The sequence below is a fragment of the Peromyscus californicus genome, unplaced genomic scaffold, assembly GCF_007827085.1.
Source record: "Peromyscus californicus insignis strain IS unplaced genomic scaffold, ASM782708v3 Scaffold_16__1_contigs__length_79575227, whole genome shotgun sequence".
Lineage (NCBI taxonomy): Eukaryota > Metazoa > Chordata > Mammalia > Rodentia > Cricetidae > Peromyscus > Peromyscus californicus.
Window position 1 is genome coordinate 33,263,470 of NW_026294458.1, and position 23,818 is coordinate 33,287,287.

General features: G+C 40.5%; 1 protein-coding gene across 1 annotated transcript in view; it reads left to right on the plus strand.

Annotated features, from left to right (window-relative positions):
- The window catches only part of Ift57 (intraflagellar transport 57), a 59,662-nt gene extending 43,593 nt beyond the window's left edge, over positions 1-16,069 (plus strand). Inside the window, exons 7-11 of the mRNA XM_052740840.1 lie at positions 10,183-10,254; positions 11,165-11,296; positions 12,796-12,858; positions 14,504-14,570; positions 15,694-16,069. Of these exons, the coding sequence (XP_052596800.1) occupies positions 10,183-10,254; positions 11,165-11,296; positions 12,796-12,858; positions 14,504-14,570; positions 15,694-15,872 (513 nt within the window). The 3' untranslated portion in view covers positions 15,873-16,069. The remainder of the gene's footprint in view (positions 1-10,182; positions 10,255-11,164; positions 11,297-12,795; positions 12,859-14,503; positions 14,571-15,693) is intronic.
- The last annotated feature ends 7,749 nt before the right edge of the window (positions 16,070-23,818 follow it).

Below are 23,818 nucleotides of genomic sequence, written 5' to 3' on the forward strand. Positions count from 1 at the left end.
AACTATATGGAGTTGATTTTTCTCCATGCACACTTACGTGAGTTCCAGAAATCAAACTTTGGTCACCAGACTTGGCTTGCACAGCAGGAACCTCTACCCACTGAGCCATCTTGCTGGTTTGATAGATTTCATTTGATCATGGTGAATAGTGTGTATGTACATAAATATGGACATGCAGTCATATGTGAATGCAACCTTTGAGACAGAGACTTTCTCTGAAGCTGGAGTTCACTCCGTCAGCTAATCTGGCTGGCCAGCAAGCCTCTGTGATCTGCCTGTCTCTACTCACACACCTGCAGCCCCAGCGCTGGAGTTACAGATCAGTGCTATGTGCACAGCATTGGCTAAGGATCCACACTCAGATCCTCAGGCTTGCATAGCGAGCGCTTTCCCATTGAGCCATCTCCTCAGCCTGTTATACCTTAGTTTATTGTCATCTCTTTATACTTGCTAAATTTCTTGTTCAGATTAAAGTTCTTTTTCTTGCTTTATTAAACTTTCCAAATTTCTTATATTTCACTGGACTTCCTTTAAAGACATCACTTAGATTTTTTTTTCAAATAACTCATCGATTCCGTTTTCTTTAGGGTCCATTGCTAGAAAGTTAATTTGTGTTTCTTTGGAGGCATGATTTAACCTTGTTTTTCCATACTGTACATATGTTATTTGTGCATCAGATCTGTTGACCCTGTCAACCCATATGAGGGCTTTTTATAGCAAAAGGCTTTCTCTTGGCAGCATGTCCTTTGATATCAATTGTATATGGTACACTGACTTGTGTCTCAGGTGGACACAGTAGTACACTAACTGTCCATATTCTTTAGCTGCAATCAGTGTTGGCAATGCCTGCAAGTATCTAAGTGATCTCAGCTGCAGGAGTCTGTGCTATTGCCTGTCCAGCTAAGTGATCTCAGAATGGTACACATCAGTGAAGCTGGGATCACCATCACTTTGTGAAGGATGCACAGAGGAAAGGAGGGATAGACAGGTTCGGGTAGGCATGATACAGTTGGTTCAAGAGCAGAGATGGAGCACCTATAATATTAATGTATGCATGCTAAATGGAGGATCGGGCCATTCTGGTGGTCCTCGGCAGATAATGTTCCTAGCAGCAGGAACAAAGTGTTTGTTGGCTCCATAGTCTGGACCACACTAGTGGCCTAAGGGGGAGGGTGCCCACTGTTTCTCAAGGGCTGCAGAGGAGCTTTTGCAAAAGCTGTGATCAGGTGAATGGAGATATACTTGCTGCCTGGTACCTGAGTCTAGCTCTCCCTCTGGCCGCTTTCTAGTGTCAAAGGTGCTAACGTCTCAGGATGGTTCTCTATAGAGCAGCTTGAGAAGACACATGGTCTAAACTCTTTCTCCAAGCTGTTGAAGGAGCTTGTGTCCCCAGCTGCTCCCTAAACTCTGCTAGAACTTGAGGGATGAGTGCAAGTTTCTCAAGGAGCAAATGTTTCAAGAGTCCACAGTATTAGTAGGAAATTACATTGGCCTCCTGTTTACCCAGTTTTGCCGTGTGGAGTCCCTCTTGGTTCAGGGTTTAAATTAGAGTAGGAAACATGGTGACTGATTCGGACTCTGTCCCTTTCTTTCTAAGGCCACATCTCTGCCACATCGCTACTGAACTTCAATAATCTTCCTCATATTCTTGTAGACTAGCAGATCGATTTCTTTATTTCATCTATTTATTTATTTATGGCCATTTTGTGTTGAGGAAAGCATGTCAAGCTCCTAACTTGATGATGTCACCCTTTCTTTTAAGTACCAATTTTTGAGTATGAAACCAATCTTGTATTTTGAAATAAATTTAAATACAAACTCCACTTGAGCATACTAAGTTATTATCTTTTTATTGTCCTTTCATTCCTACATTTGATTTGGTAATTTTTTTTGTTTAGTATATTTATAACTTTTATAAAAGGTACAGAAGGTATTGATCTATAATTTGTTGTTGCCTGGTTGGCTGGTTTTGGCTTCTGGTACCCTTGTCAGGTTTTAATGTAATGCTATATGAGCCTCGTGAAACAAATTGGCGCTCTCTCTTTCTCTCTCCTCCCTCCTCCTTCCCCTCCCTTTCTCCCTTCCCCTCCCTTCCTTCCTCCCACTTTCCACCCCTTCCTTTTTTCTACTTTGCAGTAGACTTTGTACATGATTGTTATTTCCTATTTAATTAACTGTTTGAAAATTCACTGTTCAAGCCATCTGGGTCTGGATATTTCCTAATGAGAATGTTTTTAATTATATTTGTTGATCCTGTGAACATTTTAAATTCATTTTAGGACAGTTGATATATAGATTAACTCATAGATTTTCAAATATTAAAAAATGGTGTTAACTTTGCCTTTATGCTAACAGAAGCATGGTAGAGAGAAAGGCTCATTTGAGTGTGGTAACAGCTCACTTCATGGCCAGAACATGGGAGAGAGAAGAGGCTGAGGTCCCACTACCCTTTTCAAGGGCCTGCACATAGTGACCCAGACATCTTTCACTAGCCCCACTTCAAGTTTCTACCCCCTCCTAATGCCTCCTAGAAATCAAGCCCCAGGGCTTGAGACTTTAGAAGCTATGAAGATGCAAATTTTACCACAAATAAGATTACAGTCATGATTACCTACTGTCCTCTTAAAATTCAAGTTATATCTTAGTGCATTTTTCATTGGAAAATTTATGTTAGATAGTCAGTGTCGTTTTGAGTTTGATGATGGATTTACCTGTGTGACTCGGGGCTTCTACTTAAAAGTAGCTAAGTCTTCATATCTGCATTTCAATAGACTCTCTAGACAAAATATATGTCCTGAGATTCCAGTAGTTCTTAGCATAATGCTTACATATATGAAATGTAATGCTTGTTAACATTGTGGTTGTCTTCATTAGACTTAAAGAGACTATAGGACCCTTGTGACTGTTGAGATCCTAATCTACACTAAAGCAAGGCAGCAGCAGAAAGGCTTCTGAGTCACCAAAATGCATACATGTGGTGTGCACCCATGTATTATGTGTGTGTGAATATATATGTGTGTGTATACGTGTATTATGTATGTATGTAGATATGCATATGTGTGAATGTGTATTATATGTACATGTATGTCTATCATATGTCTGTGTGTATTATATATGTATGTATATGTGTGTATGTGTATTATTTATTTATGTATATGTATATACACATGTACATATCTACTGAAGCTCATTTATTTGTAGGAAAGTCCCATAATCCATCTTTGTAAGTTGTTTATTTTGTGTTAGAGATAGTCCTAGCAGGGTTATCTAGTTTGTTCATCTGGAACAGATTAGAAGCAGTAAAATTCTCCAGTGTCTATACTTTAGCCAAACAACAGGAAAATGATTTCATTCAGTGTGCATGTTTGAATAGGGAGTTATTATTTTAACCTCTGTTTTTCTTTTTGAAACTGGGGACAGGATAAGAAAATGCAAGTGACTGCTTTATAAAGGAAAATCTGTGACAGAAAAGGACATTTGGTTTCCTTTTCAATTAATGATAAACTGTGAAAATCAAACAGCCTCAGCTTGTTTCCTAGCCTGTGAGCTGGAGTACAGGATTTCTTCCTTTATACACTACAGTAACCATGAAAACTTCTAGAGAAATTGAAATTGAATGGGGAAAATGAGATAACTGTCTAAAATAGAGCCTATAGGAGCCCTAATACACACTTCTTATATTTATTAAACTGCAACTGCAAAGCCTCATTGAATTGAGATTTCACTAGTAATTATCAGCAGTGGATCCGGTGTAGAGACAGTGAAAACAGAAGAGAAAAGGAGGCCTATGGCAGAACAGAGGTGACATTGTTGTCCTTGTGAAGTAGTGATCCAAGATACGGCAGAGTTTTGGGCCTGTTCCTGCTCTGAGGGGATAAGCAAATGCTTCCAGTAGACCCCAAGAACTAGTAGGTTCTACTGTGTGGTGCCTAGAATACATCCCAGCACACAGAAGGCTCCTGCTTTGGCTTTTGTGTCACAGACTTCAACGCTGTGTTAAAGCTAACAGAAGCTCCAGCTTGATTTAACATGGGAGGGAGAGTCAGACATTTCACTGTTGTTTGTTTTTTTCTACTCTTTTGTGGGGCCTGCCACCCAGCTCCCAAATAAATACACAGAGGCTTTTCTTACTTATAAATGTCTGGCCTTAGCTTGGCTTGTTTTCCTTAACTTAAATTATCCCATCTACCTTTTGTCTCTGGGCTTTTCCCGTTCTCTTACTTCTGTGAATCTTACTCTTACTCTGTGGCTAGCTATGTAGCTGGGTGGCTGGCCCCTGGAGTCCTCCTCCTTCTCTGGCTATGTCCTTTCTCTCCAGATTTCTCCTTCTATTAATTCTGTCTGCCTGCCAGCCCCATCTATCCTTTATCCCGCCTCACTGTTGGCCATTCAGCTCTTTATTAGACCATCAGGTGTTATAGACAGGCATAGTAACACAGCTCCACAGAGTTAAACAAATGCAATATAAAAAAAAGTAACACACCTTAAAATAATATTCTACAACATTTTACGAGTTACATGTTAATACAACTTATACGACAGACATACAAGGAACACTAACTCAATGGTTTAATCCTTGAGTCCCTTGCCCCATAGTTTCGAAGAGAAGCTTTTAGTCATTGAGTTGGAACCACCACCTACCCACCCTCCCAGAAAAGAAAAATACACTAAACTGAATCTGCATATGCAAAAGAGACCAGACAGGTGATAAGAACCTTGTACACTCATAGCCACCTAATAGCTGCAGCCAGCTTGCATCCATTTTGATTGTATGTTGTTCTGTAGATCACCAGCTAGACATACTTCTTCACAATTCTCCACTTCTAGAAGGAGGAGATTTGGAATATAATTTAGTGCCAAAGAATTCAGAGTGAGGAGAAGGAAAATATTTGTTATTGAATACCTTTGTTATTGATCCTCACGAGTGATAGAATTATAGGAGATTTTGTATGAAATGATTTTGAAAGATAACAAGCCTAAGGAACTGGGACTCTAGATGAATAGTTAGTCCTCAGCATGCTCAATGCCCAGGGTTCAATCATAAACACTGCAAATAGAAGCAAGTTGAAGAAAGTGGTATGCTGGATCCTTATTGCTCTCCATTCCATTGAGAGAGAAAGTTTGTGAAATGAAGTGAAATCTTCAGCAGACAGGATAAATGGTTAAAGAACACTAAACCATGACTCAGAGCACAGAGGCTAGGTGGCCAGTAAACTCAGAGCATGTAGGCTAGGTGTCCAGTAGACTCAGAGCACATGGGCTAGGTGGCCAGTAGACTCAGAGCACAGAAACTAGGTGGCCATTAGACTCAGAGCACAGAGGCTAGGTGGCCAGTAAACTCAGAACACAGAGGCTAGGTAGCCAGTAAACTCAGAGCATGTAGGCTAGGTGGCCAGTAAACTCAGAGCATGTAGGCTAGGAGGCCAGTAAACTCAGAGCATGTAGGCTAGGAGGCCAGTAAACTCAGAGCATGTAGGCTAGGTGGCCAGTAGACTCAGAGCATGTAGGCTAGGTGGCCAGTAGACTCAGAGCATGTAGACTAGGTGGCCAGTAGACTCAGAGCATGTAGACTAGGTGGCCAGTAGACTCAGAGCACATGGGCTAGGTGGCCAGTAGACTCAGAGCATGTAGGCTAGGAGACCAGTAGACTCCAGTAGCACACACAGCTCACTGGATACATAACATAAAGAGGCCATAGTTCAACCTTATAAACTCCATGGCAGTCTGTTTGATCACAAAAATAATCATATATGACATATGAAAATCCACAGGTTTGGAAGTATGTTATCCAGACAGAACACTGAAAAGTTCCTGTAGCCTACCTGACTCCTAGTGTTTCTCACTATAAAGTGTATGTAGTTGTCTCCTCTGCAACAAACAGCTCCAAACCACAGTGGCTTACCATAACAATAGCAATCATACTGGCTCCAGATAACGTTTGCAGATGTGTGGTCAGCTGCCGCTTAATTCTAGTGAGAATTTCTCAGTCCTAAGCTCAAGCTGAAAGACATCAGAGTAAGACAGCCTCCTTGTCTTGGCTGAAAGATAGGACAAGGGCACTCTTAGGTGGATACCCCTCCCAACTTCTATACAGTCTGTCGTTCCACTGAAAAAGAATCGCACAGCCAAGACCGTCAGTGGAGCAGGGAAGTCCATTCCTCCAATTAGCAGCCAGAAAGTCTCACTAAACTGTGTAGAGAAGGGAGAAATGGATCAGAAGACAGTATCTACTTATCTCTCCAAACCTTTGTGTTTCAAATATGTAAAGTTACATTAAAGTGGTTGTAACTTAATGCATTCTCCACCAATGTTTGAATTGCTAGCCCCGTTGAATAGTTCCTTTTAATGTTACTTATTTCTAGACTCCAGGTAGGCTTCACGTCCTTACGTATCATTAAAACCCATCACTTCTCCATTCTTAGCACACAAAGCTTTGTAAAGCTTTCAGCTATCTCAGTTGTCGGTTCTCAGACGTATGCCTTCCCTCCTTTATATTCATGTTTTTAAAATGGCACAGTTAGAATCACACTTACTTCCCATTATAACTATGTTAAAACCTTCGCAGGAACTGCTTGGGCAACTATGAAAATTTTTTTTTCCTCTCTTTTTCCTCTGATAATTAATGTGATAAAAATTCTCTAGAAAGCTTAGAAAAATGTAAAGAATAAGAATGAAACTTAAATTACTCTATATTCAAACCTATATTTTAATGTAAAAACACACAAGCATAACCATAATATATATATATACTTAAACATATATAATACTAACTTTTAATAATTTAAATACCTAGTCTTTGGGGGCTGTGTTTTCTATTATCTGTATGCTAGTAAGCATACATTTTTGCTAATCATTAAATAGACATGAACCTATCATTTAATACATATTAATGTATATGTAATGAAAATGCAGATTTTCAGATTTCAAAAATAAAATCATCCCATTTCCTGACTTGAGTTTTGAGCACCCTGAAGTTATCTGTGTGTTCTTCTGTATCCTTTCCTTCCCCATCCATGGTAACCACCATCCTCAAGTCTGTGGACTGTTCTTTGCAGTTCCCACTTTTCTGGGTGTATTTACCTGTGTGTATCTCTCAACAGTGTATTGCTGAGTTCTGCTTGGTTTTGAAGTTTATAAGAATTGTTTTATACTGTGTGCATTGTTTGTAATAGTAGAATGAATGATACAAAATTAGCAATATTATTTTCTGGTGTTTACTTTAACAGAAAATATGTACATGAATCTATGTGTGTTTCCAGTTTGGGGTGGGAATACTTTCTGGAGTTAAAATGTCTGGATTAAAAGATAAGAATATTTTAAAGGCTTGTTTGTTTTCTTTAAAATTAGTGTTCGTCAGTAAATGTGTCCATGGAGATTTTAAAAAGATATATATTTGGATTTTTCTGGCAGATAATTCTAAATAATGACTAGTATTGTACTTTAAAAATTAGAGAAATTTAGCAAGTTCAAAACCAAATTCCTTGGCTATATCCCTCTCTTGCTTTCAAATCTGTGAGCTGGACCACTGCACAGCCTCCTAACTAGACCACTGCACAGCCTCCCAACTGGACCACTGCACAGCCTCCCGACTGGACCACTGCACAGCCTCCTTGCTGGACCACTGCACAGCCTCCCGACTGGACCACTGCACAGCCTCCTAGCTGGACCATTAAACAGCTTCCTAACTAGACCACTGCACAGCCTCCAAACTGGACCACTGCACAGCCTCCTAGCTGGACCACTGCATAGCCTCCAAACTGGACCACTACACAGCCTCCCAACTGGACCACTGCACAGCCTCCCGACTGGACCACTGCACAGCCTCCCGACTGGACCACTGCACAGCCTCCTAGCTGGACCACTGCACAGCCTCCCGACTGGACCACTGCACAGCCTCCCGACTGGACCACTGCACAGCCTCCCGACTGGACCACTGCACAGCCTCCCGACTGGACCACTGCACAGCCTTCTGACTCGTCTCCCACCGGTCTTCTGAATCTGGCTTTTCTAGTGGGTCCTTTTTCAAAACACAGACTTGACTTTAAAATTCAAAACAACATTTAATAGCGTACCATTGTCCATGTGATAAAAGCCACACTCCTCACTTGTTAGGAACAAAGCCCTGAAACGATTTACTCCACCCCTTCAGTTTTATTTCTTCATGATCAAGCCTTTCTACCTCCCACTCCAGAGTTCTGTGTTTTATACTTGAGCCAGCCTACACTGACATGTTCCGTATGTTTTTCTTATTTGCGTCACTCTTTCAACCTAACCTTCTTCTCCTCTTGTATATCCTATTGAGATGTTACGTGTGCTTTAAGGCGCCATAGAAACTCTACCTCTTCTGTAGAGTTTTATATCAACGTAAGTTATCATAATTAACATGGTTGAGTCAAGTTGCCGACTTCAAAATATTTTGAATGTCAGTGCTTACAGAAATATATTTGTGTGTATAATTCTGGGTAGAAAAAGGAGACCACATACTACCTTAAATGTTTCCACTATAATAAATTAGGACCATGTGTGTGTGTTTCTGTATACATTTATTTGGAGAATAACAGACAAAGACAGAAATAGAGTGAAAGGTAGAGAGAAAAATGTATAAATATTTAATCTTGGTATTCATTAAGACTATTAAAAGCTTTTTGGGTACCAAGGTATACGAATAATTTTGGGAGGTGTTGGATCATAGTGTCTCTTTTAAATTGTTATTTGTTCTTTGATAATTTCATATCATGTGTTTTAATTATATTTACTCCCTCCTGAGCTCCTCCCAGATCCCCCCCACTGCCCTGGAGTCCTGTTTGTGCTGCCATTGTTCTAATGAATATGGCAGTCCTCAGGCTCCCTCTTTCCATGGAGGTATTCCTGGACTGACTGAGTGCCCGTCTCCTGCTTCTGCACCTACTTCTCCAGTGTCGCTTGCCGAGTGGAAAGGACTTTGTCCTGTGCCAGACATGCACAGTCAGACCTGGGTGCTAAAGAGGTCTTTGGACTGTAAAATGCAGTGCTAAGCTACCTAATTGTTAAGTGGGTAAGGAGATTACCTTGAAGGTCCTCTCCAGCCCTTGTGTTTTGAGATGTTTTGTTAGTGATGCAGAAAGATCCAGAAAAGGACAGTGCTTCTTTGTTCTCAGTTTTGCCATCCTCATTAGTGTCACGTGACAGTTGTTGTCCCCTTACCCCTGAACTGGCAGTATGTGTTGAGCAGGAACTTAGACTACTATGCACATGTCCTTGGCTGCGCCCTCTCCTGAGGCCAGGCCTCTGCTGGTTTTTCTGGGGGATGAGGAGTGTGAGATGAGGTGCTTCTTGGGGTCTCTGCAGCTTAGATACATTATAACTTGAAATTTGGTATGTTTGAAGCACCCAAGACATTTTACACCCTGTTGCCATTGGCATGTTTCAAAGTGAAAAAGTCAGTAGAGTGAGCTATTCACATTTTTTTTCTTTCAGAAAGTTCTGTAGATAACGCAAGCAAGCCTGTCAATTTATGCAAACAGATTTATGAGATTGAGAATAGCCTAGTCCCATCACTTACATCAATTTACCTCTCATGATTGGTATTTCTGAAGTCATTTAAAGTGTTTACTTATAATGCTATAAACTGAAATATTTTGAAGGTATTGTTTAGGGGACTACACAGTTGACATCAATTTAAAATGAAGCCAGTAGCACTGGGCTCTAGTAATCAGTATAGACTTCCTTTATTAAGGATGGAATTCAGAAGTCTTGCTGAAGAAAAAGCCTATTTTCCTTTCCGAGAGACAAACTAATCTTTGATACATGATATTTGAGTAAAGAGTTGATAGTCGCTTCTGACAAACACAATCGTTACTGCTTAAGCAAGTATTTCTTTGCTAATAATTAGATTTTTTCATTTTGATGGGTAGTCATAAATATTAACCACCAGCAGTGCAGGAATAATTTGTATTCAAATTACCAGATATCACTCTGTGAACACATAAAATAATTTACATTTACTTAGGACCTTTTATCCTAAAGTGCCCTATGCATGCTTCTTTACACTCTGATTGCAAGCTATATATAGGACTCCCTCCGTCACCTGAAATAGGACAGCTACCAAGTAATGAGGATAAAGAATGCAGCTAACCGACAGACAGGCGAAAGGAGGGAATGTGGTGTCTTTCACTTGGTTCCTGTGTGTGCTTATGCTAACAGGACTGGAGGATCCATGTTGACCAAATGCACCAGCACAAAAGTGGAATTGAATCTGCTCTAAAGGAAACCAAGGTATGTGAATTACTTCAGACAAATCAACATGGATTTGCTCATCTAGAACAGATATAATCCTTATCTTTCAGGAGATGATTAATTGCATATACCACATTACATCTTCACAGCCCTGGTGCCTACACCAAGGAAATCAAGCTACTTATATAAAAGCTATTTATAGTCAGACATGGTAGTACACTCTTATAATCCATTTGTATTTTATATATATATGTGATATATATATATGGATATCACATATTACACACATATATCTAGTAGATGTTTTAGACACAAATCAGTCTTTCTTCCGATTCCCAATATTGCATGCACCCCAGGCTGACAATGGCTAGCACTTGTAGCTCTCCCAGCCTTGTTTCCATGGCAGAAGTGGGATCTTTAGGCAATGCCACAAAGAAGCAAGCTTGAGTGCAAGGCTATGGGTCCCAGGCTAGACAAGCTGCAGATCTGGGACTCTCCTTATAACTGTGATATTCCTATCAGCTTTGAACTGTGACTTCATTAAGTCATATTATTCCTTAGCCACTTTGACTTTGAAGTTTACATACAACTTATTACAACGACATAAGCCGTAGGTGTTTAGGTGTACATGAGGGCAAGAGGTGGCTAACACAGCCAGGGCTCTTCTTTTCTGGAGACAGGGTCCAGGTGAAGGTCCCTTGCTTTAGCCTCCAGGGTCCTTGGATTACAGAACTGAACCATCACATCTGGCTTCCTTAAAAAAAAAAATGTGGTGTGATTAAAGTGTTTCTAATCATAAACTTTGTTTACTGTTGAAGCTTCCAACTGTCGTCTTTTGCACACATGACTGATCATTTGTGGAGTGGATTGAAGAATATTTAACTTGTTTTTACCAGTTTTGCAAAACTTATATATTCTTTTATCTACTAAAATCTCATGGAATTTCTAGGGATTTTTGGACAAGCTCCATAATGAAATTAGCCGGACTCTGGAAAAGATTGGTAGCCGAGAAAAGTACATCAACAATCAACTTGAGCACTTGGTTCAAGAATATCGTGGGGCCCAGGCCCAGCTGAGTGAGGTAATTTAGGAATGCTTTTCAGGGGTTTATTCCAATTCATGACCCTAATCCCTAAAACAACGTGTTTTGTTCATAAATTGTGAAATTGGAAAGGGGGAGAGCTTGAGGTGGATATGATCTAAATACATTGTATCCAAGTGTAAAGTGATCAAAGAATATATAATGTCTAAAATTTTTCATCAACAGAAGTATATACATTCTGCCCACTTGAAGCCAAGGGGGGGCGGGGGGGGGGGGGCAAGAGAACTCTCCATTTCATATAGATGATAGAAATGATTATCCCCTAGGAGTCCCGAAACACACCTCTTTGTTTTATTTAGATAAATACAGGTTTGTTGCTAGCGATCATGCCTTAGAACAAGGAGTGTCAGGATGCTGTGTTTCATTTCTAAGTCTGTCCCTAATTCACTGTAAAAGTAGGAGAAGAACAGTGTGCATTTACATGTACCCAAGGGAAGAAACAGCCCTTGCCACAATGGCGTACAGCTACAGACTAAGGAACACAAAAGCAAGATGAATTCAGAGACAAACAATTTAATTAATTAGATGAAACCGGTTTTCAATCTTTCAATGCTTTAGAATTTTTGATCAAAAAATAAAATCCCCAGCTTTTGAAGATAACCATGGAATCCCATAGCTTTCCTTGGGAATGTATAAGGAAAATCCGTATGTGCTGAGGTTAAGCTAGACTGGTAAGAATACATGCAAATAAGGGGTTCAGCAGTAGGGGGGCTGGGAGAAGGCAGTGAGGGTGAAAAATGGTCAGAATGCATTGCATGGACACTTATGAAATTGTCAGCAAATGATAATTTTAAAGAATACTTATAGAAATAAAATGAAAATAAGTTTGAGATAACTGGTAATTTCAGAAGTTCTCAAAGATCGAGTTAAAAATAATTTTCACTGTTTATTATATTCTCATTGAATTCATTATTCCCTTATATATACATGAATTCCTGAGCATTTTTACTTTAAAAATGCCCTCTGGTTAAAACCACTGTGTATCTAACACTAGCATTGAATAATTGATTGCTAGATTAGTTCCTGAGAACATATTCTAGCTGGCTGCACCGTCATCCACTTTATTAATCCTTATTAATTGCTGAACTTCATACTCTACTTTGATTGATTTTTTTTTTCTTTTTAGAACTAATTTTCTCTTGCATAGCACACAAATTTGATTGACCGAGAGTCACCCTCCCAGAGTGTTTAGAAAGGGTGGAGGGCAGTTTTTATTGTCAGCCGTGCCCATTCGAGTTACTCAGCTGCCGTGGGAAGGCTGCAGTAGTTCATCATATTATAGTGCTTCACTTAAATGCATGGCCCTATTAATAAGGACATGAAATAGCTACAGTTAAATGTCACTTTCATAAATGTATTCACAAATAAGGGGGTGTCATAAAATGTTGTGCAGAAACCGCGCGCACACAGAGGTCATATTTAAGTAATCTGCTCATGTTGGAGATTTGTCATTAAACACAGTGTTCTCTCCTCCTCAGGCAAGGGAGCGCTACCAGCAGGGGAATGGCGGAGTGACTGAAAGGACCAGACTCCTGTCTGAGGTACACACCAGCACCCTGATATGATGTCACCTGTCAGCTGGGCCCGAGCCAGGCACAGCCATCCACTGACGGAACACTTCTGATTCCAATGAGTTCCTCTCCCAACTTGCAGTCATCAGCTTTAGAAGTCCCCTAACAAGTGAACCAATTATCCTTCTCTTGTTTCTTTAAGACGGCTAAAGTTGCTGAATTAAATTAATCATTAAACTTGCTCGTATTATCAGCACATTGATAACCTTCCTAATCTTTATTTAACACAGTAATTAATAATAGAAGAGCAGACAAAGTACCATGGGAGGAGTCTGTAGCCAGTGTTAATGTGGCGCTTTGTGATGTAAAGCTTATTGTCAGTGATTGCTGTTAATCGTGTGTGTGATCCAGAGGACAGCTCTATCCACCATCGAGAATACTGGAAACCTCTTCATTCAGGGACTTATAAAATATTTGCAATGTCATTGCATTTTGTTCCCTTGGTTTTACAAGAGAAGAATGACCTGATACATAATCTCATTTTTCACGGGAGATGACAAGGTTCAAAAGTACAAAGACTTTACAGCTATGTCAGAAGCCAGTATGAGACTAAGATCTGAGACTGTCTGGAGTTACAGAGCAGCACAGTTTTCATAAGCTTTGGTGGAGGAATTGAGTTTCTCTTATGAAGAGCAGTTCAGAAATATTTATTTTAACGTAGAACATTAGAAATATTTAGACTCCAGTCCTGTTGTGTTTCTAGGCAAATAAAACATTCCTCGGAAGGAAAGTACTCACTAATGTGGGGTAAATGAACGCTGGAAGGGCGTCCAGGGACCACTTAGTCCTCTGGAGTCGGTAGTTGTCCCCAGTTGTGATGTTTCAGGTGCCTGGAAGAAATTAATTTGCTTTGCCTGGATGAGCACTTTATTCCCTGGGAAGGTTTTACTCACCAGCATGATAGAAATAAAGCCTACTAAGTTACTGTAATTACAGCATAGCCCCAGATGATGTAAAAACAACTTCTCAAATTTCAGAGATTATATTTCCTATATAATTTTAGAGATTATACTGCTGACGTAGAATTTCGCCTGCAGTGGTGTGTCTTGATATCAAGTGCAGATTCATCTGAAATCTTGGTGAGAGCACTTCCATCTCTAGAGTTCAGAGTTCCTGGCCTGGAGAAGGCACTAGAGCACTTTTGTATCTCCTCATAGGATATAAGCATTTTCTTACTGGCCTAGACAAGAAAGGTAACATGGTCTCCAAATAACTATACTATTAAGAAAGATCCCTAGAAAGCCAAATCGGGGTTCTAGTAACATTGTATTTACTAATAACTAATTTTTGGAGAGCAATATGGTAAATGCTAGTGATAATTGCACAGTTTGAGGGCTTCGTACTGCAAACAACTTGATTTTCATTCTATAATATCGCAGCATGAGGAAGCTAATGTGAAAGTAATTTGCTAGTGTTTTATAAGCAGTTCTTAAAAAATGAAAAGCTTTGTGTTTCTGCGTACATTATCTTTTATTTGGATATTCTTAATGTTTGATTTCTTTATATCTAAATTGATTTTCCTCAGTACAGCATTCAAAACATTTCAAGGTTTATGAATATTCAGCACTCACAGGAGGTTTTTTTTTTGCTGTTGTTTGTTGTTTTTCAATAAAAGGTTACGGAAGAATTAGAAAAGGTAAAACAGGAAATGGAGGAGAAGGGCAGCAGCATGACGGACGGCAGTGAGTACACGTTCCCTTCGGGCTGACCTTGGGTCACGTGCAAGATCGCCTTCACAAAGTCAGCTGACGTCTGTGTGCGTCAGCCGCGGGGCCCACGGGTGGAGGCGCTTGCCACTTAGCCTGGCATCCTCAGTTCTGTCTCAGATCCCATGAGAGAAGGAGACAACCAGCTCCTGAAATCTGTGCCTTCCGACGTCCACGCATAGGTGCAAACGTGTGCGCACCTGCACGTGTGCACGCACATATCGATATAAATAATACATAAATAAATAATAATCTATTTTTACTTGTTTTAAGGGGGAGGTGTGGTATGAAAATGATGTCTGATCTTCAGAATGCTAAGTTTGTTATAAGTCAACTGAGAAAATTTTTTACTCTAGTTTAGTTTTTATTGATTCTAGCTAATAACTCAAAGATAGAGTGGAGAATTTCAAGTAAGTGCTTTCTTCTAACAGTGTTTAAAAATATATTATTCTGTTTTCATCATTTTATGTACAAAAGACTTTAAGAATATCCCAAATGACACCAGGACAGTGATGTGATGGCCCTTGGGGCTTCCCCCTCCTTCCAGGAAGTCCTGACAGAGCAGGGTTCAAGTGGAGAAGAATTAATCTCTCAGTAATTATCCTCCATTACCAACTGTTTGGTTTGACACAGGCCAGTGGTCATCACCTCAGGCTTTTCATGTCAGATTGTCTGGGGCTGTGATGCTCTGCATGCAGACTGGGAATCTGGAGTGGGGTGTGGGAATTTTCTTGCACTGTTTTCAATGGGCTCATTGTTTGTATCTCAAATATATCTTTCTTCCCTCTCTAAGTATTCTGTTCCCTGTTCCTGTAGACAAAACCATGTTGAACACATCCTTAAATACCCACTTAGCGCTTCTTTTCCTAGAACAGTTAGAAAATTCAGCCTCAGTGCATCAAATATTGAACCAGTTCCCATCCTGAAAGTCTCAGGTGTTTCAAATACCAATGCAAAGCGGTGAGAATGTCAACGAGTCACTGGCTGTGTTTTAACCCTCTTTCTGGCTTAAGACAAAGTGGGGGAAATGTCAGGCCAGTCTCTAACAAACGGATTCTCCAAATGAACATTTTTCTTCCATGCTGTTTTTCTTCTACAGCTCCTTTGGTGAAGATTAAGCAGAGCTTAACCAAGCTGAAGCAAGAAACTGTTCAGATGGACATTAGAATTGGGGTTGTGGAGCACACCCTGCTGCAGTCCAAGCTGAAGGAGAAAAGCAATATGACTAGAGACATGCATGCGGCTGTTACCCCAGAGTCAGCGATAGGCTTCTATTAAAACATATGGGCTTTCATGCTTCTGATTATTGGTTTTTTCTATCAAATTATTTTTTAATGTTGCATGGATTTCCAAACACAATTTATACCTCTCAAGCATGTTCAGTGGATATTTTTGCACAGGTATTGTATCATGGTGATTATGATGGCTAAAGCCATTACAATGAATCTAGTATTTAATAAAGTACTTAAAAATTCTCATGTTCAAAGGAGCTTTCACTGTCATTCCCAGTGTCCTACTCTTAGTATTAATTAGCTCATTATGTTAGTATTCCTTGTGTATATGACCCATGTATCACATGTCCACTGCTGCTGTCATGGCCTAGACTACTGACACAGGACTGGTACCTCTGGGGATCTCCAGAGCTGGTCTCCCTCTGCAGTGACCACTAGTCCTTATGTATTAGAGAAGCTGAGGATAGGTGGTGGAATTCTTCATAGGAAGCCAAACTTCCCTTGCCTCAGCTCTACACTTATATGATATTACCACCTTAACTATAAAAAACAAAAAACAGTATCCATGTTGACATGTGCAACGTTTTACTTTTCTTTAATTACTAATTCAGCCATGTTTGGCTCAGCTGCTGGAAAGAGGGAAACGGTGAGTGTGCCTGTGTCTGCGTCCTACCCTTTTGTGCGGAATTAGCTATGCTAAGCAGTGTTCTGTGGAACCCGCCATAATGAGTCTTAGGGTCAGCGTCTGGTACTGGCACTCTTTTCTTAGGAACCTTCCTCAGCGATTTTCTGGACTAGAATTTCTAAATCAGACAAATAAGCAATATTGAAGAGCAGCTTTTAGGGGCCAGGGGTGTATCTCAGTTAGCAAGAGTTCTTGTCTAACAGGCACTAAGTCCTGGATTTGATCCTTAGCACTGTGTAAACCGGTTGGTGATTCACGCCTGTAATGTAGCACTCACGGGGTGGAGGTAGGAGAGTCACAAGTTCAAACTCATGGGCCTGCAAGGTGGCTCAGTGGGTAAAGGCACTTGCTACCAAACCTGATAACTAGAGTTTTATCCCCAGGTCCCAAAAGTTGTCCTCTAACCTCCACACAAGCACCATGGTCCACATGCATGCACACACGGACACACACACACACACACACACACACACACACACACACACAGATAAATAAATAAATAAAGTTAAACTTTTAAAAAGTTCAAGGACATCTTGGACAGTGTACGTTGAGGCCAGCCAGGTGTGCATGAGATCCTGTCTTAGAAAAAGCAAAAACAAAAGAACAGTCTTTAACCTGGGCAAGGAAAACTAGTGAGAGCATCACAAAGCAAGAGATAGCCTTCAGTACTTTGAAGAAACAAAAGCACACACACACACACACACACACACACACACACACACACACACACACGAGCACATCTTTTGTGTTCACTAAAACTCTCTAAGTTTGGATAAGAGAAAATTGATGTCTACCACCCAAGAGGATGACAATCAATACAATGACAAATAAGACAGTTTATTTAATTTGTAAAGAGGACTAATCCACAGTGGGGCGATAGGCAGCATGAAAGTCTAAAATCCTCTTGTACTGTGCTCAGTGCAGGAGCCCAGCAGAAAATGTGATGCACAGCAGTTGGCCCTGGGAACTTCCCTGCCTAGGTTCTGTCTTAGCTGTGGACGCCAGAGGTCAACATTAGGTGTCTGGATATCTACCTCATGGGTCTTCACCCTAATTTTGAGATAAAGTCTCTCACTGAGCCTGGATATCACCAATAGCCTGACTAGCCAGTGAGCCCCAACGATCTTCCTGTCCCCACTGTCTCCCAGTGCTGGGTTTACAAACACATTGGACCACACCAGGCTTTGTGTTGGGTGCTAGGGATGTTCGTGCATGCACAAGCAGTTTGCCCACAGAACCATCTCCCCAGCCCATTTCCTAGTGATGTGCTCGGCAAGGGTCTAGAGGCAGTGGCTGCCCAACTGCAAGTATGTGCAATACCTGGATTTTAGACCTTGATATCTAAATTCTCTACTTAGAAAAAAATTTAAAAAAAAAACAAACCAAACTACTCCTTTTAGAAAACTGATTCCCAAACTGGGAAGGAAAGCATAATGTGCCAAAAAATATCTGTCTCTGCCGTAAAGAAAGTACTCGAAGAATGATGGGGAAATGTCCAGTGGACAGCCAGGTTCAGAGACGACTTGAGCATCATAGTGATGACATAACTGCAGAACGACCACCGGCCCATACAGACATAAATAAATGGGTGGATAAATGAGGAGATGGGAATGAGCTTCTTACAGTTGAATGGCTGATGTGTGAATGTGTGAAATGAATGCTGGGTGTAGAAACATCCCAGCTGGCCACTAGCACGGCAGCTAATTGGAGTGAGAGTCATCGATGAATGCTGGAGCTACTGGGTGGAAATTTGATGGGAAATGGAGTGACTGCATGGTCTCAATGTAGGAAAGATACTACACAAAGAAAGAAAATCATCAGTTTTTCACTAGAAAATTTGGTGCACACCACTCACATTAAGTTGATCAAAGTTAACATCACCAGCCAATGAGCAAATATCATTTTCCTCCTGAAGAGAGTGCATTTACGTGAATCCTACTGGAGATGCATACCCTGAATCTAATAACAGAATGTCAGACAATGGAGAGAATTGTACAAAATAGACTGTGTGCTTCAAAAATGATAGTGATGAGCGATAAGGACCAAGGAACTGGTCCTGACTAAAGGAGACAGAGGCATGACGACTTCTGAATGTAACAGTAGTTCTAGACTGGACCCTGGACCAGGGAGAATATAGGGACTGTAGCTACAATGTATGTCTTGACATAACAGAAAAAAGTTGAGTAAGGTTTGTAAATTAGATAATTGCATCTTAACTTCTTGAGTTGGATTATTTGAGCTGTGGCTATTGAAAATAATTTATTAATAATAATACACATAATGATTTAGGTATAAAGGGTCATGGCAGCAGCTTAAATGATTCAGAGAGTGAAATGGGTGTGTGTGTGTGTGTGTGTGTGTGTGTGTGTGTGTGTATGTGTGTGTGTGTGTGTGTTGTGTGTCTGTGTCTGTGTATGTATGCAGTTAAGCATGTACAGAGAAAGATGAAAGTGATAAATCATGACATAATAGTTAAATCCCGATTACCTTAATTTGATTTCAGTGCACATTGTATTCATGTGTTGAAATCAGAAATCACATACTGTACTCCATTAATATGTACAACTTATATGCTAATTAAAAACCATAGCAGTAAAAATTCTTTTCTGAATGGTTTTTGGATTCTATCCCTCAAGTCTATTCCCAGCAGGTGCCTAGGATTGTACTGAATATAAAAGAATCACTGTGACATAATATTGTTAACTAATCATTAAAAGCTTTCACTAAGAAACAATGGAAATTATGATAAATTGTTAACATCTTGAGAATCTGGGAAAGGGATATGTAGACATCTATTAGACTGTTTCAACTTTCTTGCAGATCTGAAGTAATAGTTCTTATGGGTGACACAGATTTCACAGCCTCACCATTCAACTGCCCAATTCATTTATTAAAACAGTATGCCCTTCCATTGAAATTCTGTAGTTCACTGTGTAAAACAAAGTTTCAATTGTATTCACTGACCAAGCAGAACAAATTCTTGATCACTCAAAACAATTTTTTCCCTATTGTCCTCTTCCTTAAATTTGCAGGGAGTGCTTTATTAGTTTTTTTAATAGTCTCAGAACATCTTTCATAAGAATTCACAGAGAACAAGCCTATATATAAATAGGTGTAATAATCATAGGCAGTCTGGTTCCCTGTTCCATCCCTTCATTGGTTCTAATAGCCTTTGTGAGAAGATGAGACACCAGTGGGATTTGACTCAGGGTCAAGGATGCAAGCATTCCATGCTCCCTGTATGCAATAGCCCAAAGATGGAGGGTATGTATTCACTGGCCAACCTAAGATTCCAAAGCCAAATCTTCTACTTAAAACTTTGTGTACAAGTAAGAACTGTCGTCAGGGGACTGGGGGTGTGACTCAGTGGCAAACTGCAAGGCTATCATGCATAGGGCCATCAGCTGAGTCCCTAGCAACACCACCTTCATATATATAAATATATATATATATATATATATATATATATATATATATATATATATTGCAATAGAATTTTAGAAGGCAGACTATATGGCCCTGTTTGTGGTCAAATTGCAACGGTTATCATAGCTTCACTTTTTTCAACATGTGTCTTAACAATCAAACCACAAACCTTAAACTGTTTATTATATTTTTTTATTTAGAAATTTACTCTCTGAAATGAGTAGAATTGGTTTGAATCCACATTTTTACAAACTTTTTTATAATTGAAAATGCAGTAGAGGAGAGCATTGATGATCATGCTCATATTAACATGTCTACGTAATGTCTCAAGCTTTAGAGTTCTGGAATTGCATGCTTTTAATTGAGACCCAAACTTCCAACCTGAGTTGCTGCCTCACCACTAGCACCTTGTTTCAGGCCTGGACTGTCCCCCTCATTCTCTGTCCTTGCACTAAGTGAGACACTGACCCTTTCAAACTGCACTCTACAGCCACTGCTGCCCAAATTGTTGCTCCGAGAAGCTCTTGGATATCTTCAAGGTCCTGTGCATAGCCCCTTTTGTAGGACTCAGCAGTTATTGCCTGGCTACTACTCTCCGGCCCTGCAAGGCGCTCTCTTTAACAAGCTGGAAAGTCCTCACATTGTCTGCATCATCAAAACACCCATATGCCCCCATCCCTAGCTAAGGAGCTATTGGCAACTGCTAGCTTCTGGGAGGGAGTGGTGGTTTGCGTGAGAATGGCTGCCATGTTTGATCCCTTGGTCCTATTGGTGGAAACGTTGGGAAGGATTAGGAGGTGTGGTCTGTCCCTGGTGATAGGCTTTGAGGTTTCAAAAGCCCACACCGTTCCAGTTGGCTCTGTCTTGGTCTCATGTTGGTTGTCTCAGGATGTAAGCTCCTAGCTACTGTTCCAGTACTATGCCAAGCTCCTGCTGCTCCTGCCATGATGGTTGGTCACTGATTCACCCTTAGGAACTGTAAGCCCCAATAAATTCTTCCATAAATTGTCTTGGTTATGGTGTCTCCTCACAGACATAGAACGTAATTAAGACAGAGGGGAAGAATCAGTTTTCTTCAATGGTGTGACCCTCCTAGGTCTACCATGTTCTCAATGTCCCCACATCAAAAAGTGTTTGGGCGACGCAAATTGGGGTCAGTGGGTTTAAAAAGAAATGAAGTTGGGTAAGGAGGTAAAAGCTGGATCCAGAAGGAGTTGAGGAAGGAGGAGTGAGTGTATAAAAATACATTGTAGGGAACTGTCAAAGAATTAGTGAAAATACCTAAGTGCCTAAGTCCCCTTCTCAATTTGTACCTCATAGCCGTGGGTGGGTTTGTTTTTATTCTAACTGGGGGAGGGTTATCAGGGATTTTCTAAAGCTCCTCAGCTAATGCTGATATACAATTATCTACAGAATCACCCATCCAAAGATTTTCCTCCCTGGTTACAAGTAGCAAAACATTTCAGTATGAGGAGACCTCTAAAGAGGACCTAAAGTTGTTTTTCTTAAAATGTACCCTATGGATTGCCTTAATAGTAGCCCCACCTTGGGGAATAAGTAGTATAGATAAATTAACACACAATGTTTGAAACAAGAGAGAGAGAGAGAGAGAGAGAAAGGAAAGAAAGAAAGAAAGAAAGAAAGAAAGAAAGAAAGAAAGAAAGAAAGAAAGAAAGAAAGAAAGAAAGAAAGAAAGAAAGAAAAAGGAAAAGGAAAAGAAAAAGAAAAAGGGAGAAGAGAAAAGAATCTGCTACCCATTTAGAAACCAAAGTCTGTTACTCTCTTCCCTGTTGCCAGGTAGTTCTCCCAGCTTGTTCCCCCGACCTCTCTGGGGAGAACTTCAGGTCCACATCTCCTCCCACTCACACTGTCCCATCCACACTCTTTATCTAGATCACACATCCTGTTTCCACGCATGCCCCTTGGTGATCTTTCCCAGCTCCTCTATCAAAAGCTTCTGCATAGAACACTGCCTCAGAAGTCCAGCCAACCAGATTCCAGTTCCAAGTTTGCTAGGAAGAAAAATATTTTTATAGCCCCAACACTTCTGGCACTAAATATATGGACTTTTCCTGACCGTCAATTTTCTTAAAGCTCTTTGGTGTCCAACAACTCTGACAACTACCTACTCGGAGTTAGTAAGGCCTCTAGGAAAAGGCTGTCCCCAAGTCTGCCCCCACCGCAGACACCAGTCAAGCGTCCTGGCCCCCTATACTTCATTTCTTCTGTCTTGCACGTGTTCACTGGCCCTTCTGCCATGCTGTGACTCGGCATACTGGCTCTTGTCAAATAACAGTACAAGGAATGTTCTTAGACTTCTCAGTCAGAACCATGAGCCAAAAAAGCTTTGATTGTTTCTCAGTTATCCAGTCTGTATCATTCTGTGAGAGCAACAGAAAACACCCCAAAAATAGTGTCGTACACCAGGTAGATTATAAAAAAGGGTGAAACATCCTTTTGCCATCCTCGGGCATACCTCTGTCCTAACATTTCCATGGGTTCCCCCACTTGGAAGACTCTGAACCCCTTTAGTTTTTCATAGAGGTTTCATTATGTGTGCTTGAAACCCTCAACATTTCAAGAAATTGCAAACCATTTAGAAACTCAGGCCAGGAACTTCAGGCCAACGGTCAAACTTGCTTCTTCCCGTGTCACAATATCTCAGCTAAGAACTTTCTGCTCCGCTCTTGAGCCATCCCTGCTCCTCCGTTTTCTCCTGCAAGGGGCTAGAGTCACGTTTTCACTCATGGCCAGTTGCTCTTCTTTTACCGTATGTAAAAGCTTCTGCCTGGGACGCTATCCCATGAGTCCAGATGCGCTAGTCGAAGCACAAAGCATTCCTAAAGTGACTGGCCATGCTGGGATGGTCTAAAGGCTTGTAGTCCCAAAGTGCACGATGTCCAGTCTCTTGCCATCGTGTGCATTAACTTGTAAGGCGTCTTCTAGAGTCAGCTCCTCCCATCTTTGAAGCTCATTGTTGGATAGTTAGAAATTTGGGGAGCAGGGTAACTGTAAATAGTTTATCACCAGCCCACTATGAGTGTTTACACCACAGAAAAAGAAAAGCACTACAAATCAGGGCTTTAGACAAACGGCCAGTTTACTCACATACCACTGACCACAAGCAGTACAATGTTCCATAAACCTGGCCTAAACACAGGAAATGCAAAACAGTATGTTGCGCCGTATTTTCAGGTAAATTACTGTAGTATTGGTTGAATTAGGCCAGATTTGTAAATTGTTCTAAAAAAATCATTAAGGCTACATAAAGCCACTCCGTGTATCAGATGTGTATCCCCTGAACCATTTTATTGATACTACTTCATGGCCCTTCCCAGCTATCACCTTTTACTGCTTCTCAAATCAATAGGTTAGAGCAGTCCAGGCATCTTCCTATACGATGGATTCAAAGATCGTGCTCGTACAAACCGAAATAATGTAGAATGCAGAGCTAGTCCAATTATTTGACTATAAAAAAACCTAATTTAGTTCACTGCATCATTGATCCATTTAATTGTACAGCAGTTTCCTATTGATAACAGGAAACGTCCCTGACCCAACTGTCCTGAAAATGGAAACGGCCACTTTTCTATAACCATACATTTCACTAAGGACTCTATCTTACGTGTGGTGACTAAAAACTATCACAACCAGGCTTTATTCAGTATTTCTTATTCTAACTGATCCATTTGTCTTGCATATGGCCTGATTTCTCATGTACTTTCTGGACTTCGAAAGTCATTAAGTGTTAGTCCCTGCTTCTGCTCGTGACCAGACATTTTATTTCAGAGAGATATTGTGATGAATTTAAGCCATCATATTCATTCTGCCCCTGAGAACCATTCAGCAGTCCACCAGCATCACAGAGCTTGCTGGTGACC